Source organism: Bolinopsis microptera, chromosome 9 (assembly GCF_026151205.1).
Source record: "Bolinopsis microptera isolate Bmic1 chromosome 9, MBARI_Bmic_1.0, whole genome shotgun sequence".
Taxonomy (NCBI): Eukaryota; Metazoa; Ctenophora; class Tentaculata; order Lobata; family Bolinopsidae; genus Bolinopsis; species Bolinopsis microptera.
Window position 1 is genome coordinate 6,123,034 of NC_087080.1, and position 15,187 is coordinate 6,138,220.

Below are 15,187 nucleotides of genomic sequence, written 5' to 3' on the forward strand. Positions count from 1 at the left end.
TTTAAATAAAAGAAATGGATGAATTAATTCTCAACACTCCATCACAATTTATCTCATCTAAAATAAAACACTTGCAATATGAATAAAAATGATCCTTTAGAAACTAACTAGAATATATTTGTGATGATATAACTATTGCTTTTCACCAGAATGAATCTTCAGACATTTTAAAACATCATAATACCATTGCAACAGCATATTGTGAGCAAAGATAGCATGTTTATAACTTATCTTCTAGCAAGTCCCCATTTTGAAACTTCTATGCTAAGGCTGTCTGCAAAGTGGCTTACAGTGGGGGAGGAGTCTAAAACAGCCCAAATCTGACTTACATAATATGTTAACAATCCATTTCAGACTATAAACATCATTAACATCTGGAAGATTTCTAACCAGAGAGAAATATTTTGTTTTAAAGATTATCCATAATTAAACTGCAAGATAGTTAGTTATATGAGCACACTGAATATTAGGAGTGTTACCTGCGATTGTTTAGTCTCATATTATGTATTGTAGCATCACCTGCTTGTATTGAAATTTCTATACGTTATGCGTGCATTTGGCTCTTATTAAGAAGTTTATATCTTTGCACAAAAGTTTTCAGATAACGTGTAAAAAACTCACTCTAAAAAAGTTTTAAAATGATATCTTGATAATTCTGACATTTAAAAAATATGGCACATTTCTGCAATAGAAAAAGAAACATTCATATTCAAATCAAATCAATTAAAATATATCACTGTCTTTCCTCATCAGGTTTGGGGACTTCATCCAACGTCAACATCATATATTTGAGAAGAATAATGGACACTATGCTACCCAGGATCATGTTAGCTGAGAAGATACCAGCTGTAATTTCAAGGGTAGCTGGAACAATGTCGAATATTACCAGGACGAAGAGGAATACCATGAACACGCTTGCAGTGGAGGAGGAAATACACAGATACTGGATCTGGGAGTGGTGTTTACAGTTAGTGGTACTGGTTACTTTCTTTTTAGATGCAATTACTGTATCTATGATTGGATAGAGTCTACGACTACAGCTTATGAAAACCGCGATAAACTACAAGGTATGCCGTTAGTACTTAAAGTATTTCATATAATATAATCGTTATTTTAATTTATGATAACATCAGGTAAGAAAAAGGTTTAACTTCACCTTTCCCTTAGCGTAGAAGATGGATCTGTTGAGATGACTGACAATAAAGAACAAGTACCCCACCATCATTTGGAACACCAGTCTGGTAATCACGCCAGGTTTTCTGTCTCCAGCATTCAGCACCGTCTCTATAAAACCATACCAGCCTGGAGTAGTCACTCCCCAGACAACAACGATACCCACAGTAATGCAGCAGTAAGCAGGGATGATGACCTTGAACCCCTCCGTAGGATGGTTAGTAGCAACATCTTGTCTGAGGAGCTCTGACAGAGATAGAACAGGCAGTAACAACCAGCCCCAGATAAAGTTGTTAGCAATCCAGTACACGTCTTGTTCGTGAAGCAAGTTCATTCCTCGTAGCACGACAAGCAGGTACACAAAGTTCCGAACAAAAGACTCGAATCCTGAGTAGAGTCCTTGGCGAGTCCAGAGCTTGAGCCAGGTAAAATCACCTCTTTCTAGAGTGAACAGCTGGGTTATTGGGACCTCCAGGGATATGCTGGTCAGCAGAAAGGTGGCTAGTGAGGAAACAAACTGTTGTATTATTGAGGAGTAGGCTACCCCTTCTGATCCCAACTTTAGGGAGATGCTCAGATTCCTGAAAATACACTTTTTAATCAATCTGTCACAGAATTAGAATTTTTAGTTAGTTTAATTAGTGTCAATCAACATGAGCAAAAAATAAGTTTCTTCTGTCTGCAAGGTTTCAAACTCCTTCATTATCACTTCCTCAATAAAATATTTTGTTTATTAAACTAGATTAACTTAACGTTAAGAAATGATTTTTGTAGCTATCTTACTTACGAAAAGAAGAATGTATCGGAGAGAATAGCACAGAAAAGTTGAACGAACAGTATTGCATTGAGATACAAACTTTTCCCTTTGATGAGCAGTACAATACCATACAGCTTGACAATTCCCTTCAGAAACACGCCTACTAACTCCAGCCTAATATATTTAGCAGTCTCTGGTCCTAGCTTGTGGTTAATCCCCATGACATCGATAAGTTGAGGTGTGAAGATGGCGATGACACTGCAAAACAAGATGTAAAACAGAAGACACACGTAGAACCCACTTCTAACTTTCGGTACCAACTGACTGTCATTCTCTGCTGCAGCAACCTTTCCAAAACAGTGGTACAGAGGCATCAACAAGGCCTCCTCTATGATCTCCATGATGACAGTGACCCACATCATTTGAGAGATCACATTAATAACAGTCTCGTCTGGAATGGAGCCAAGAATGTATACCCTGCACGATGTGTATATTGTTGGAACAAGAAGTTTGCCAAGTAGCGTCAGGAACAGAGGCACTCGGAAACGTTTGAATGAGGTAGTGGTGATGGAAAGCTTGGTTGAAAGTTGGATTTTCAGAGCTTCCATGGTATAGGTACTATTTGTGCCCGAATTCAGCTGCAGAACATACGTAACAGATACAAATAATACTCAAATAACATGACCACATGATGCACATGACAACGATTTACTGTTTCTAGGTTGAAATTTGAGCTTGAAAATCGTGATACTATTCCTGAGTCTGATTACTAATTACTTTATTACTGCATTAGGCTGTGGACATTCAAAACGAGCAAAACTTAGAGTATGCTATCATATCAGTAGGAAGTGACATCACCAAATTAACCCCATTCAAACCCGTCAATTTTTAGCCAATCCTGGTTACAACTTGAATAAAGCCATAAAAAGAATGGATGGATTTTAAAGGAAGGAGGAAATTATTCAGCTATTTTAACCTAAATTCATGATTTTCCATTCATACACACGTATTCCCTCCCAACATGTTTTTTTTTCTGTGAATTTATAAAGTATACTCACATGATGATAACCAGAATCCCGGGGTAGCAGAGGAGTAATATCCATTATTGCACTAGATCTGCTCTGTCCAGAATCAGCATGAAGCACTTTCCTAACACAGTACCTGTATCAATTAGAAATTTGTTTCCAGATAACATACCCACGCATGGTTCAAATCATGAGAACAGTAGCGAATGGCTAGATACGTACAATAACCGATGTTTCAAAGCATCCATCTTTTTAAAGGACCTTTACTAGCTCTAACAGACACCAACAAGAACATCACGTCCCTACCTAGCTTATTTTCAATAAATATAAATATTTATTGAAAATAAGCTAGGTAGGGACGTGATGTTCTTGTTGGTTTTGCGTTCGATTTGTAAATTTACAAATCGAACGCAAAACGCGTGCTTCTTGAGCAACAGTCAACACTAGCTAACTCAGAGGACAGCTGGCCAGCATTTCTGCTACACAACGTACCTGGTTTGAGGAAGTCCAATAGATGAGGGATGATTGAGTAATACAGCGACCAATAATCGCTAAATCATGACATCATATCATAACATAACATAACATAGGACGACAGCAAACACACAATAAACGAGCAGTAATAAACAACGTTCGCTTAATGGACTGACATATTTCAGCATATTTTTCACTGCCAAAGCGCTGATAACAGCAAGCCTTACCCCACTCCGCGCGGCTTTTTAATGCACAAAATCTTAAAGATAATTCTCGCGATAAAATTTTCATCGTCACGCTTGAAAATTTCTAGAAATTAGAATAGCCGTATATTATAACAAACTATAGCAAGCAGAATTAAAAGATAAAAGGTTCTGGGACTTAAGTGGTACAAATAAAATGAAAGGCATGCTGATGCTAATCATGCTTACGTACTGTAATGTGTCGAGAGTTTTTTTTTTTTTTTTTTTTTTATTTTTACTATTTGACAAAATAATTGATCTTTTTAGTGTGAGTGTGATTTCAACTTTGAGTTTGAAAATATTTTGAAACGACTTTCGATATTATTGATTATTATATTATATTTAATAAACTGTCTCAAAGCCCTTAGAGGTGGCTCTATACGGGTCTTTACAACAACAAGAGGAATCCTTGAGATATTATTCAACTTTAATAAATTATTATCATAAAGTATCCTTGTATCCTTGTATCCAGTGGATTGTATAATCAAAGAATTTATAAAATACTCTCCTGGCCAAACAACTTACCAAATCAAATGCGGTATCATCTATCTTAGAAGCTGTATACTGATGTTTTCTTCTGGTCATAGACGGCATGTTTCGGTGTGGTTCTGAAAATCATTGATTTCTTAACAGAGAGGAGCCCTTAATTGAAATAGTGAACATATTTTCTATGAATTTTAATTCGAATAAAAATGTAATACATTTTAAAATGAAAGAATAAGATTGGCTCTGGAAAGCTTACCATTACGGATTGGAACTGTAGTAGCAGGAGAATGAGAACTCAATAGACTTGCTCAGCAGCATTTTACTGTGTACAATTTTAAAACATTTTTGCTAGTTTTGATTGCTGAATTGACAGCTTTTGCTAAAGAAAAGAAATAGCTAGTGATGTCATGAAATAGTGAAGAAAATTTAGAGAATGTAGACCTCTGTTTTTGTTAGAATCCTCAAATTCCCATAGTGTCAAATAATATTTGACTGAGTCGTAAAACCGGGACTCTTTGGCATGGGAATGTGAAAAAACATGACTTTATGGCGGCAAAAATAGATCTAATTTCATATTTAATTAGGATGCCCGTGGTCACAAGGAGTGGTAACATCAACAAATATTTATCTTAACCTAAGATACAGCTGATGAAATATAACACTCACTGAACACAATGTAAGCGGACTAAACTTATTAGTCTCTTTGACAGTCAGTGGCGTAACGAAGGGTCCCACTGACCCCGCTATGCAGGGGGGGGGGCATCTTAGGAGACGACAAATTGTTGTTTGAGTGTGGGGCAATTATGAAAAACTTAACTGCAGTACTAGCAAAACTGCGTGTTTTGCTCTAGAAACACATTTTTTAGAGATTTTGCCAGCATATCCTCTAAAATCACCTAATTTCTCTAATTTTAGTGAGAGGCACAAAAAGGGGAGGGGGCGACAATATGGGGGCGCTTTTTCGGTGGGGTGCCAACATGCAATGTTACGCCACTGATGACAGTGGCTGTGCACTTTGAAAAGATGCTAGAGAGTTTTCCCACATCCACGCCATCTAGTAGAAATACATACAGATGGGCATGGGCAGTGGTGTCTGTACCAAAGTGATATGAAATGTTGTTTCAATCTGAATAGTACATTGGAGATAAGTGGAGACAAGACGCAGTTGATACCAGTCCAATATTCAATTCCACTATCATGTGGCTTTCCAACTGAGACGGGCCATTTGCCAGGCCTGTTTGAACTGGCAGACTTACTATACATGGGATATGGAGTTGAAGCAAGCAGCCTGTCTTTCAACAAAATCACTTGCAAACTGTTGCTTGACAGCATTGGTATCCCAAATACTCCTTACACATTTCTGTTTAAGAACAATAACATAACATTATAAATAAATAATGCCTCTCTGGGCATCTCAAAAAGAAATTCATAGAAAATGAACACTTTACGTTTATAAACCATATAATTACAAACTTTAAAAAATTCAACTTAATACCTTTGATATTAACCTTCTTCCTCTTAGCTACCAATGGATTCTCTTTCATATAACTTACATAACTATTCTATTAGACACAGACACATCTATCCTATCAAAGATGTCCTATGACAGTTCCCAGTAGTGGCCAGGCTTATTTGCCTGATATCCATGAAGCCGAAAGGCATCTAATCCCCTCTTGAAACCAGTAACCGACTCACTAGCTTTCACAAGTGGTGGTAGACTGTTCCAATATCGCAAGACCCTTTGAGCAAAGAAGTCAGTCTCATTTGTGGTAAATATGTGTGGCTTTGACTTAGCAGAGACAGTCCTACCAGCACGACCAAATAAATCGGACCCATAATCCACAAAGCCTTCCTGGATCTTGAACATCTCAATGAGATCCCCACGGACCCTACGTTAAAGCAAGGTTGTGAGCTTCAAGTTATCCAGTCTCTCTCTGTAGGTCATGAGGCCCAATCCATCGATCATACGGGTAAATGATCTCTGAACACCTTCCAATTCAAGGATCAGTGACCAGTTACCATGCTTTGCCATCGGAGCCCATGCCTGCGAACAGTACTCTATATGAGGCTTTACCAGTGACTTATACAAGCCCAGCATAACGCTTGTTTCCTTCGATATAATATTTCTTGTAAGCCAGGCAATGGTACCATTAGCTTTAGCAATGCACTTTCTCACGTGATCATCAAATTTAAAAGCACTGTTAAAGACCACTCCAAGGTCTTTCTCTCTGTCAACCTCAAAGGCACACCACCGAACAGGTACTGAATGAAGATAATTACAACAAAGCGTTGGCTGCTCTTGATAGATGAGGTGGAGTGTTTGTGAAGCCATTGAGTCAAGGTAGCTCTATTGGATGCACTAAAGTAGAAGAATCTGGAAAAATCATGGAAGCCATTGATGGAGCCTTTTTGTACTCAAATCGAGTGTTGGTGGAAAAATTGGAGGACATGAAGGAATTCCAGGTGGCTGTTTACTAAATGGAGGACGACTTGTGTGTCACAAAACCTTGTGGGTTGTGTCTGTATACTGAAACGTTTTACAGTTTCGATGCAAAATATGGCGGTGGTTTTCATTAAGAAGTTGACCCTCAAAACCTAGCAGAAGATCAGAAGAGTATTGAAATGATGGATATATCAAGTGTTTCCGTCCGTCCCTTAACTAAAGGACATGGCCAGAATATACTTTTTAATGCCAAAGACAACAAAATTTATCTGAATGAAATAAGCACATTACCATTTACCAGGAATGGATCACCTATCCCTCTTCACAAGCCTTTTGGAAACTATGGTCATAAACAAAGTGATTTTGTAGTAGGATGTATTAAAAGAGCTGTAAAAGAATATTCTGAAATTTAGCTAGCTTAAACATTTTATTCAGTTAAACAAAAATTCAATTTTATGCCATTTATTACAGAGTAAACAAGTTTACAATAAATCAATTTGATATTTAAAGGAATCCTAATTCAATGTGTAGTATGGTTGTCACTCTTTAAATAGATTAGATAAAGGTTGACGGGGCAAAGGAGTGTGCGTGCTGTTCGCTATTGCTCACACCAAACGGCAACCTAGTAAATGTTTTGTATGGACACCGGTCTCCATCACGATACAAAATTAGGATTGTAGAATTTATTGTATAACTTTTAGTGCAGTGGAGGTAGCGGTGTGGTGCATTAATAGAGTGACAGCCTACTTATATAATTTAGAGTTGTTTTTAAGTGAGCATAATGGGTATATTTTTGGACCTAAAGGTTTTTTGTATGGCAACTTTAAAATTGGCTCTTTTAATCATTTATTAAATATCAGTTTAAAAATATACAAATATGGAATCTGTTCACACTGTGAACCAGTCCTATAAAAATTTCAAAAATCCTCTTAAATTAAATATTAAAAAAATTTTTTAATAGGAGGAACCTGTGGGCCGAGAACACTGGATTAAATTTGATGAAGCGGATTGTTTTCAAATGATAGCTGTATTATGTCATAATCGCTTGAGGTCCATGCTGAATCATTATAACTGAAAAAGGCACTTCTAAAGCTGCAACATGCTTATATAAGCATGTTGCAGCTTTAGAAGTGCCTTTTTCAGGCGACTTTTAGCAAGGCTAATCTTGTAGGCTATTTAATTATATAATACTCCAAGGTCATTCAAACAATTTGTAGCGCGATGCACTACTGGGTCGCGCGCGCATCAAATAATGCTTCGGTAGATCGGCGAGATGCAACACTGTGCCTCACCGAGCTGCGAAGGATTGACATCGTGAATCAATCAAACAATATACAGGGTGGGCCAAAAGTCAGTACCCATACGTTGGCCTTAAAGCCCCGCCGTGTTTTATATTTGAGAGCTGTTGCTTTGCAGATGGCATACTGTATTTACTGGTTCGAGGATTCCGTCGTCAAAATTTGAAAATTCGAATATTTTAGACCACGCCCATTCAATATGTTCGATTTGCTGTACATTTGTATATTTGCTATTTTGTAAAAGTTTCAAATCAAATCATATTAAAACACCTATATTGTTTTCTCTGAACATGCTGAACGCCTAATTTTTGATGTGCGGCGTGGCCCAGTAGTGTATTACGCGCGCTACATGCAACCTTCAGCTTAAGCTGCATAAAAATCAAAAATTGTTAAAAGAGGCTAGTTCTGGCTAAATAAAAATAAGGTCCATAAAAATGTTTAAAACCAATACTAATTATATGAAGGAGGCCCTGTTTTTTAAAATGTTGGTTTCTGAGTGAAACAATACACAATCAAATGTTTTAGCATTTTTTATATTTGTTATATTGTAGCGCGATGCACTACTGGGCCGCGCCGCGCATCAAATAATTCTTCTCGCAACCGGTAGATCGGCGAAATGCACCACTGGGCCTCGCCGAGCTGCGAAGGATTGACATCGTGAATCAATCTAGGTTATAGTGGAACAAATTTTCATATTTATGACTAGTATAGTTATACTGGCAAAGATAATGACCAAAGTGTCTGTCAGCTTTTTGAACCTTACCTGTACTGGGGACCCGGTGCTATAATGTTCCGAATGGAGATTAGGCTAAATTTACTGGGCGGCACTGATCAGCCTGTCATTCCGCCTAATCTCTATTCATATTCGGATGATCATAAATATAATAGCCTGCCGCCTGGGGTCCTCAGGTAAGGCGGAATGACAGGCTGAGCACCGCCCAGTAAATAACCTACCAATGAGCAAGACGCACGCCCGTCGACGGTTTATATTATTTGGAACAAGTATTTTAAGAGTATCACCCGTTAATCACACGTTCGCGTTGCATCTTTTTCGGGTGATTGCAGATCAAACATTTTTTTAAATATCACATGCATTGAAAATAGCAATCGAACAATTGAAACAGTCATGTTAGACTAATAAAATTAAATAAACATTTTAAAAGCGAGTTCGATCATCCAATTTTAAAAGAATAAAATAAATATATACCGATTTTTTTTCGATAAACTCGCGAGTGAATTTACCAACAAGCTTTGAATCGCGACTCAGACAATTCCTCTGAATTAAGCGTTCATATCAAACCTCTAACATCCGGCTGTATAAACTTGGATACTTGCGGGGAGATAGGTCATATCTGTTTTGACACGTATTTAATTGGTCGCTTATAAATAAGAGACTGTCAAAACAAATATAGCTCACCTCCCTACCAATACCCAACTTTGTAGAACCCAGATTTAATTTTTAAGTATAGCAGTCGCGTCGCCACCGCACCAGTATGAATCAGATCACATCACTATGCCTATAACAGGGCTTGTCAGACATCACCCTCAACTAGCCTTGTTATTGGTCAAATGATGAGACTATTGCAGAGGCAACGACATTGCTCTTCAACGCCGTTCTAACAAAGCACTCTCATAACACGTGACACAATCGTGAGAATAGGTGACATACAACCGTGCCACGTGATCATTTCTTATACTTTGAAGGATTTGAGACTGTTAACAAATTAATGACATCAAGCTCCGCTACTATTCCCACAAACATACATGTCAAGATGCGATCAAGTTATAAGGTTAATTAGTAAGAGATCCCGAGGGAGTTACCCAATCAGCATGCAGATACAGCCAAACAACATATTCATCCTCTATAATCCAGCTCTTAAGTTAGTTTAAATTTGTCATAAGAGGGTTTTGACGATCGGGAGCAGTACACGGTAGAAGAGGTTTGAGAAATAATAGTAACTCTCAAACTTTCAAAACCATTATAATGATATATCCCAATTATCACTCTCAAATATTCCAACATGGACAATCAACATCGTAACGTCGGTAAAACCATTCAACCCATCGAGAAAATCAAGGTAAAATTAGTGTATATCATATATTTATAATAAATTAAGAAAACATCCGTTTTATAAAACTAAAGAAGTTGCTCTGTTTTAAGTGTGAATCAATTGTCTGTAAAGAAATTACGAGACTGTGACAGAAACCCGTCACGTGATAATCATTTTAAAGTCTCGTGGTATGATAAAACTGACAGAATATATTCTTGAAGATTCTACCAGGGGTGACAAAACCAAAAAAAGAATAGAGCCTGCTGGTAATTTTCAACACAGAGGATAATCCTTTTTCAAACATTGTCACACACGGATTATAATAATATTTAAATGGTCGACATAAAACAAGGAGCTAGTTGTAACCCTCCTCATAAATGGGCGTGTAAGGGTTGGGGCTGGTCGGGTATCCTTTAGTGTAGGTCTGATTGTACGCTCCAGCTCCAGCGGCTCCGTTGTAAACCTGTGGCTGTGTCAGCGCTGAAATGATAATTGTAACGAACATGTTCGTTAATTAATATTTAAGCTTTTGTCCCTTGCTACGTCCTTTGGATGTGCATCAAAACTTGATCACTAAAAGTCGTAAAACCCTAAAGGGCCTGACGTCCGGAGACAAAACGTAGGGTGCAAAACGTCTGGTACGCGTTAAATATAAACATTCCCTGCCGCTTTCCGTTGCGGTGGTTAGGCATAGTAAACGATGATAGGAGAGCAGAGGCCACACACCGGTAAAATAAAATCATTAAAAAAGCAACGCCTAAGTACATGATTACTTTTATAAGTATTTTAAATACTTGTGATATCGAGAGTTTAAATACATAATTTTATTTCCAATACTTGTGGTATTGGGAGTTTAAATACATAATTATACTAAATACTTGCAGTATTTGGAGAATTCAAGTTGGTGATCATTGTTCATAGTCTATACTCTATATCCTGGAGACATATCTTCAACTGAAGTGAGGCGTATAGGATGATAGGGTTCGCACTTTAATCTATAAGCACTAAACTACACTATAAATAATAAATTATCAATATCTGCAAAACTACAGTTTTTAACCACAATTAATGAAACGCGACCTCTAATCAAGATTCGTCTCCTTCTTTCCTCGAGAAGCTGTGACATCTTAACTTTTGGCAGAGGTTAACAGATCAGTTTCAACATCGACCAATCAAATCAAATTTTCGTCATATCACTCTCACGTGTAAAAATAAACATTTATGATATTCCCACCAGTCGTGATAGCTAAGCTCTATTTTTGAACTGGATTGCCCATGTAAACTGTGCGGCCATAATAGAGGAGATTTAAAGTCATAAATACTCATAAATCTGTTAACCATGACGTTGGTAAATGGTGACTGAGAGGAGCCGTTCTGCAAGGAGGAGGAGGAGGAGGAGGAGGGGAGGAAGGAAGAAGGGGAGGAGGGGTGCTGGTGAAGGAGGAGGAGAAAGAGGTGTGGAGGGACAGGAGGGGGAGACTCAGCTCCCCATATGATGTTTTTGAATTTGGTTTATTTTTTCTCAATGAATAAATCGACAAAATCAGCGTATATCAGCACTATGCGATACACAGCTTCAGCTCATGAGGATCAGGAGCAAAGCAAGAGGAGGATCAAGAGGGGAGGAGACGAACAAGGAGAAGAAAAAAGAGGCGAAGGAGGATGATGAGGAGAAGACTTCCCATTTGATGTTAAAACTTTTGAAATTATCTATCAGTAATAGTTTTTTCGTATGAAGAATGTAAACACAAATTTTTGAATCTGATCATTTTTCAACAATCGACAAAATCAGCGTATATCGAACGGATGGTGGCATTCTGCTCTCCTATAACTATCCCTGAGAACAGTTTGTCTGCTCAGCACGCAGCACGCAGCACAATGCGCAGCACGCAGCACAATGCGCAGCTCTAGTTCTTCTCACTAACCAATCAACTGATCAGCTGAGTGCATATTAATTAACATATTAGGTAACTAAGTACAACAAATAAGCCGCTAAATAAAACACTGACGAGTAGCGGAAGTGGTGATGTTCTCCCAATAGTTATCAGAGGGGGAGGTTGTCTGGTTGCCAGGGGGAACGGGGACTGAGCCAGTGTAGCGGAAGTAAGGGTTCTTTAGGTCTAACAAGTTCGTTATAGTCTCACTACTTCCCGCTAGGTGCATCTGAGGATTGTTTAAGTTAACGGTCGAAAACTTGACAGCTCACTTCGCTCTGAATTGAGCGTAAAAACCGGTAAAAATTGATTTTAAACAGATACCGCCGTGACTACACTACTCGTGTGTTGTTCAGCTTATGATATTAATAATGCATGGTAAAAACAGAGGAATAACTCGGTTTTTTCCCTGATCCGGAATTGAGACATCTAAACACAAGGAAATATCGTAAAAAGGAACCTTGAGTTTGACATCGTAACTCTGACGTTTGTTGGAGGTGAGAGTAACAGAGCCGATAATAGGCTGTCCAGGTCTGGCAAACAGCGGTGTCCCGATCAAACATCGTACCTGGGTTTATTTTAGGATTATCTACACTTTAACCTCATGTTAGGCCGACTCATTAACAAAGTGTGTGCATATAAAGGGTATTGACTTAACACAGAGACTTGTGCCTCAATCTATTGAAGATGTTGTTAGAATACCCGTTCCCAGTGAGGGAGATATTTACACTCAGCCGTATTATTTACGGGGGGGGGGGGTGTCACGTCCGTCTATGTCCGCCTATGTCCTGTCCTTTTTGGATTCTATGAGACAACGGACGTGTTTTTTGGGACATTGGCGGACACGGACGGACATTGGCGGACACGGACGGACATTGGCGGACTCGGACGGACATTGGCGGACTCGGACGGACATTTGCGGACCCGGACGGACATTGGCGGACTCGGACGGACATTGGTGGACATTAGCGGACATATAAGAGGTCTAAAGAATAAAGATCTCACAAATATTCCCAATATTTAATTAAATCCAGTCACCAAATCCGGCCGCTAAATCCAAATCTATTTGTGTCGTCAACATATCTTTGAAACAGTTACACAGGGTACACAGTAGGCACAGTACCTATTTACCGAAGTATAGGGAATATAACTTATTAATCACACTAAAGCTATTAATAGTTTTAACTTATTTTATCAAATTATATAGGGACCCAGGAAAAGGCCCCAGGAGGAGGAGGAGGAGGAGGAGGAGGAGGACTGGGGAGGAGGAGGACTGTTGAGGACTGATGAGGAGGACTGAGGACGAGGAGGAGGAGTAGGAGGAGAACTGAGGAGGGGAGGAGGAAGAGGACTGAAGAGGACTCAGGAAGACCCAGGAGGAAGACCCAGGAGGAGGACCCAGGAGGAGGAGGAGGACTGAGGAGGATGACTCAGAAGGAGGAGGACTCAGGAGGAGGACTGAGGAGGACTGAGAAGGTGGAGGACTGTTGAGTACTGAGGAGGATGGCTGAGGAGGATGGCTGAGGAGGATGGCTGAGGAGGATGACTGAGAATGATGACTGAGGAGGATGACTGAGAGGGAGGAGGAGGATCAGGAAGACCCAGGAGGAGGAGGAGGACCCAGAAGGAGGACCTAGGAGGAGGAGGAGGAGAACTGAGGAGGATGACTCAGGAGGAGGAGGACTCAGGAGGAGGAGGACTCAGGAGGAGGACTGAGAAGGAGGAGGACTGAGGAGGATGGCTGAGGAGGATGGCTGAGGAGGATGACTGAGAGGGAGGAGGAGGAGGAAGAGAACTGAGGAGGAGGAGGAGAAGGACTGAGGAGGAGAAGGAGGACCCAGGAGGAGGAGGACCCAGGAGGAGGAGGACCCAGGAAAAGGCCCCAGGAGGAGGAGGAGGACTGGGGAGGAGGAGGACTGTTGAGGACTGATGAGGAGAACTGAGAACGAGGAGGAGGAGTAGGAGGAGGACTGAGGAGGGGAGGAGGAAGAGGACTGGGGAGGATCAGGAAGACCCAGGAGGAGGACCCAGGAGGAGGAGGAGGAGGAGGACCCAGGAGGAGGAGGAGGACTGAGGAGGACTGAGGAGGAGGACTGACGATGACTGAGAAGGAGGAGGACTGAGGAGTACTGAGGAGGATGGCTGAGGAGGATGGCTGAGGAGGATGAATGAGGAGGATGACTGAGAGGGAGGAGGAGAAGGAGGAGAACTGAGGAGGAGGAGGAGGAGGAGGAGGACTGAATAGGAGGAGGAGAAGGAGGGGGACTGGGAGAGGACTGAGGAGGAGGAGGACTGATGAGAAGCATGATGAGGAGGACTGACGATGACTGAGAAGGAGGAGGACTGAGGAGTACTGAGGAGGATGGCTGAGGAGGATGGCTGAGGAGGATGAATGAGGAGGATGACTGAGAGGGAGGAGGAGAAGGAGGAGAACTGAGGAGGAGGAGGAGGAGGAGGACTGAATAGGAGGAGGAGAAGGAGGGGGACTGGGAGAGGAATGAGGAGGAGGAGGACTGATGAGAAGCATGATGAGGAGGACTGAGGACCGAGGAGGAAGAGGAGGAGGATGAAGAGGAGGAGGAGGACCCAGGAGGAGGAGGACTGAGGAGGATGGCTGAGGAGGATGACTGAGAGGGAAGAGGAGGAGGAGGAGGAGGAGGAGGAGGACTGAGGAGGAGGATGAGGAGGACTGAGGAGGACTGAGAAGGAGGAGGACTGAGGAGGAGAAGGAGGAGGAGAACTGAATAGGAGGAGTAGGAGGGGGACTGGGGGAGGACTGAGGAGGAGAAGGAGGAGGAGAACTGAATAGGAGGAGTAGGAGGAGGACTGAGGAGGACTGAGAAGGAGGAGGACTGAGGAGGAGAAGGAGGAGGAGAACTGAATAGGAGGAGTAGGAGGGGGACTGGGGGAGGACTGAGGAGGAGGATGGAGGACTGAGGAGAAGGATGAGGAGGAGGACTGAGGAGGACTGAGGACTGAGGAGGAAGAGAAGGAGGATGAAGGGGAGCAGGAGGACCCAGGAGGAGGACCCAGGAGGAGGACTCAGGAGGAGGAGGAGGAGGACTGGGGAGGAGGAGGACTGTTGAGGACTGATAAGGAGGACTGAGGACGAGGAGGAGGAGTAGGAGTAGGAGGAGGACTGAGGAGGGGAGGAGGAAGAGGACTGAGGAAGATCAGGAAGACCTAGGAGGAGGAGGAGGAAGAGGAGGAAGAGTAGGAGGAGGAAGCATCTTAATGTTATTTCCATTTTAGTCCGTTTTTGTCCATTTTTGTCTGTTTTTGTCCGCTCTATTTTTTGTCCGTT

The 15,187-nt window shown here is 41.0% G+C and overlaps 3 protein-coding genes across 5 annotated transcripts in view; 1 reads left to right on the forward strand and 2 right to left on the reverse strand.

Moving 5' to 3' along the window:
* LOC134820387 (uncharacterized) overlaps nucleotides 1–15,187 on the forward strand; it is a 97,581-nt gene that overhangs the window by 9,521 nt on the left and 72,873 nt on the right. The gene's annotated exons all lie outside the window — the stretch shown is intronic.
* Nucleotides 618–4,553, reverse strand: LOC134820975 (uncharacterized). Of its 2 annotated transcripts, none has more exons than XM_063831641.1 (6): nucleotides 4,414–4,553; nucleotides 4,197–4,279; nucleotides 2,989–3,079; nucleotides 1,961–2,407; nucleotides 1,157–1,754; nucleotides 618–949 (listed from the first exon to the last, which is right to left on the reverse strand). In XM_063831641.1, coding segments are annotated over exons 3-6 (1,263 nt in total). In that variant the 5' UTR covers nucleotides 2,991–3,079; nucleotides 4,197–4,279; nucleotides 4,414–4,553; the 3' UTR covers nucleotides 618–733. The 2 variants fall into 2 exon arrangements, with proteins under 2 accessions (XP_063687711.1, XP_063687710.1); XM_063831640.1 differs by having other exon boundaries at nucleotides 1,961–2,568; nucleotides 4,414–4,538.
* The window catches only part of LOC134821288 (histone-arginine methyltransferase CARMER-like), a 39,514-nt gene continuing 33,354 nt past the window's right edge, over nucleotides 9,028–15,187 (reverse strand). The window contains exons 10-12 of one of the 2 annotated variants that reach the window (XM_063832007.1): nucleotides 12,344–12,451; nucleotides 11,959–12,112; nucleotides 9,028–10,429 (exon numbers count right to left, since the gene is read on the reverse strand). In XM_063832007.1, the coding sequence (XP_063688077.1) occupies nucleotides 10,305–10,429; nucleotides 11,959–12,112; nucleotides 12,344–12,451 (387 nt within the window). In that variant the 3' untranslated portion in view covers nucleotides 9,028–10,304. Of the gene's footprint in view, nucleotides 10,430–10,827; nucleotides 10,904–11,958; nucleotides 12,113–12,343; nucleotides 12,452–15,187 lie in introns of those variants that run through there. The other variant, XM_063832008.1, reaches the window with a different exon arrangement.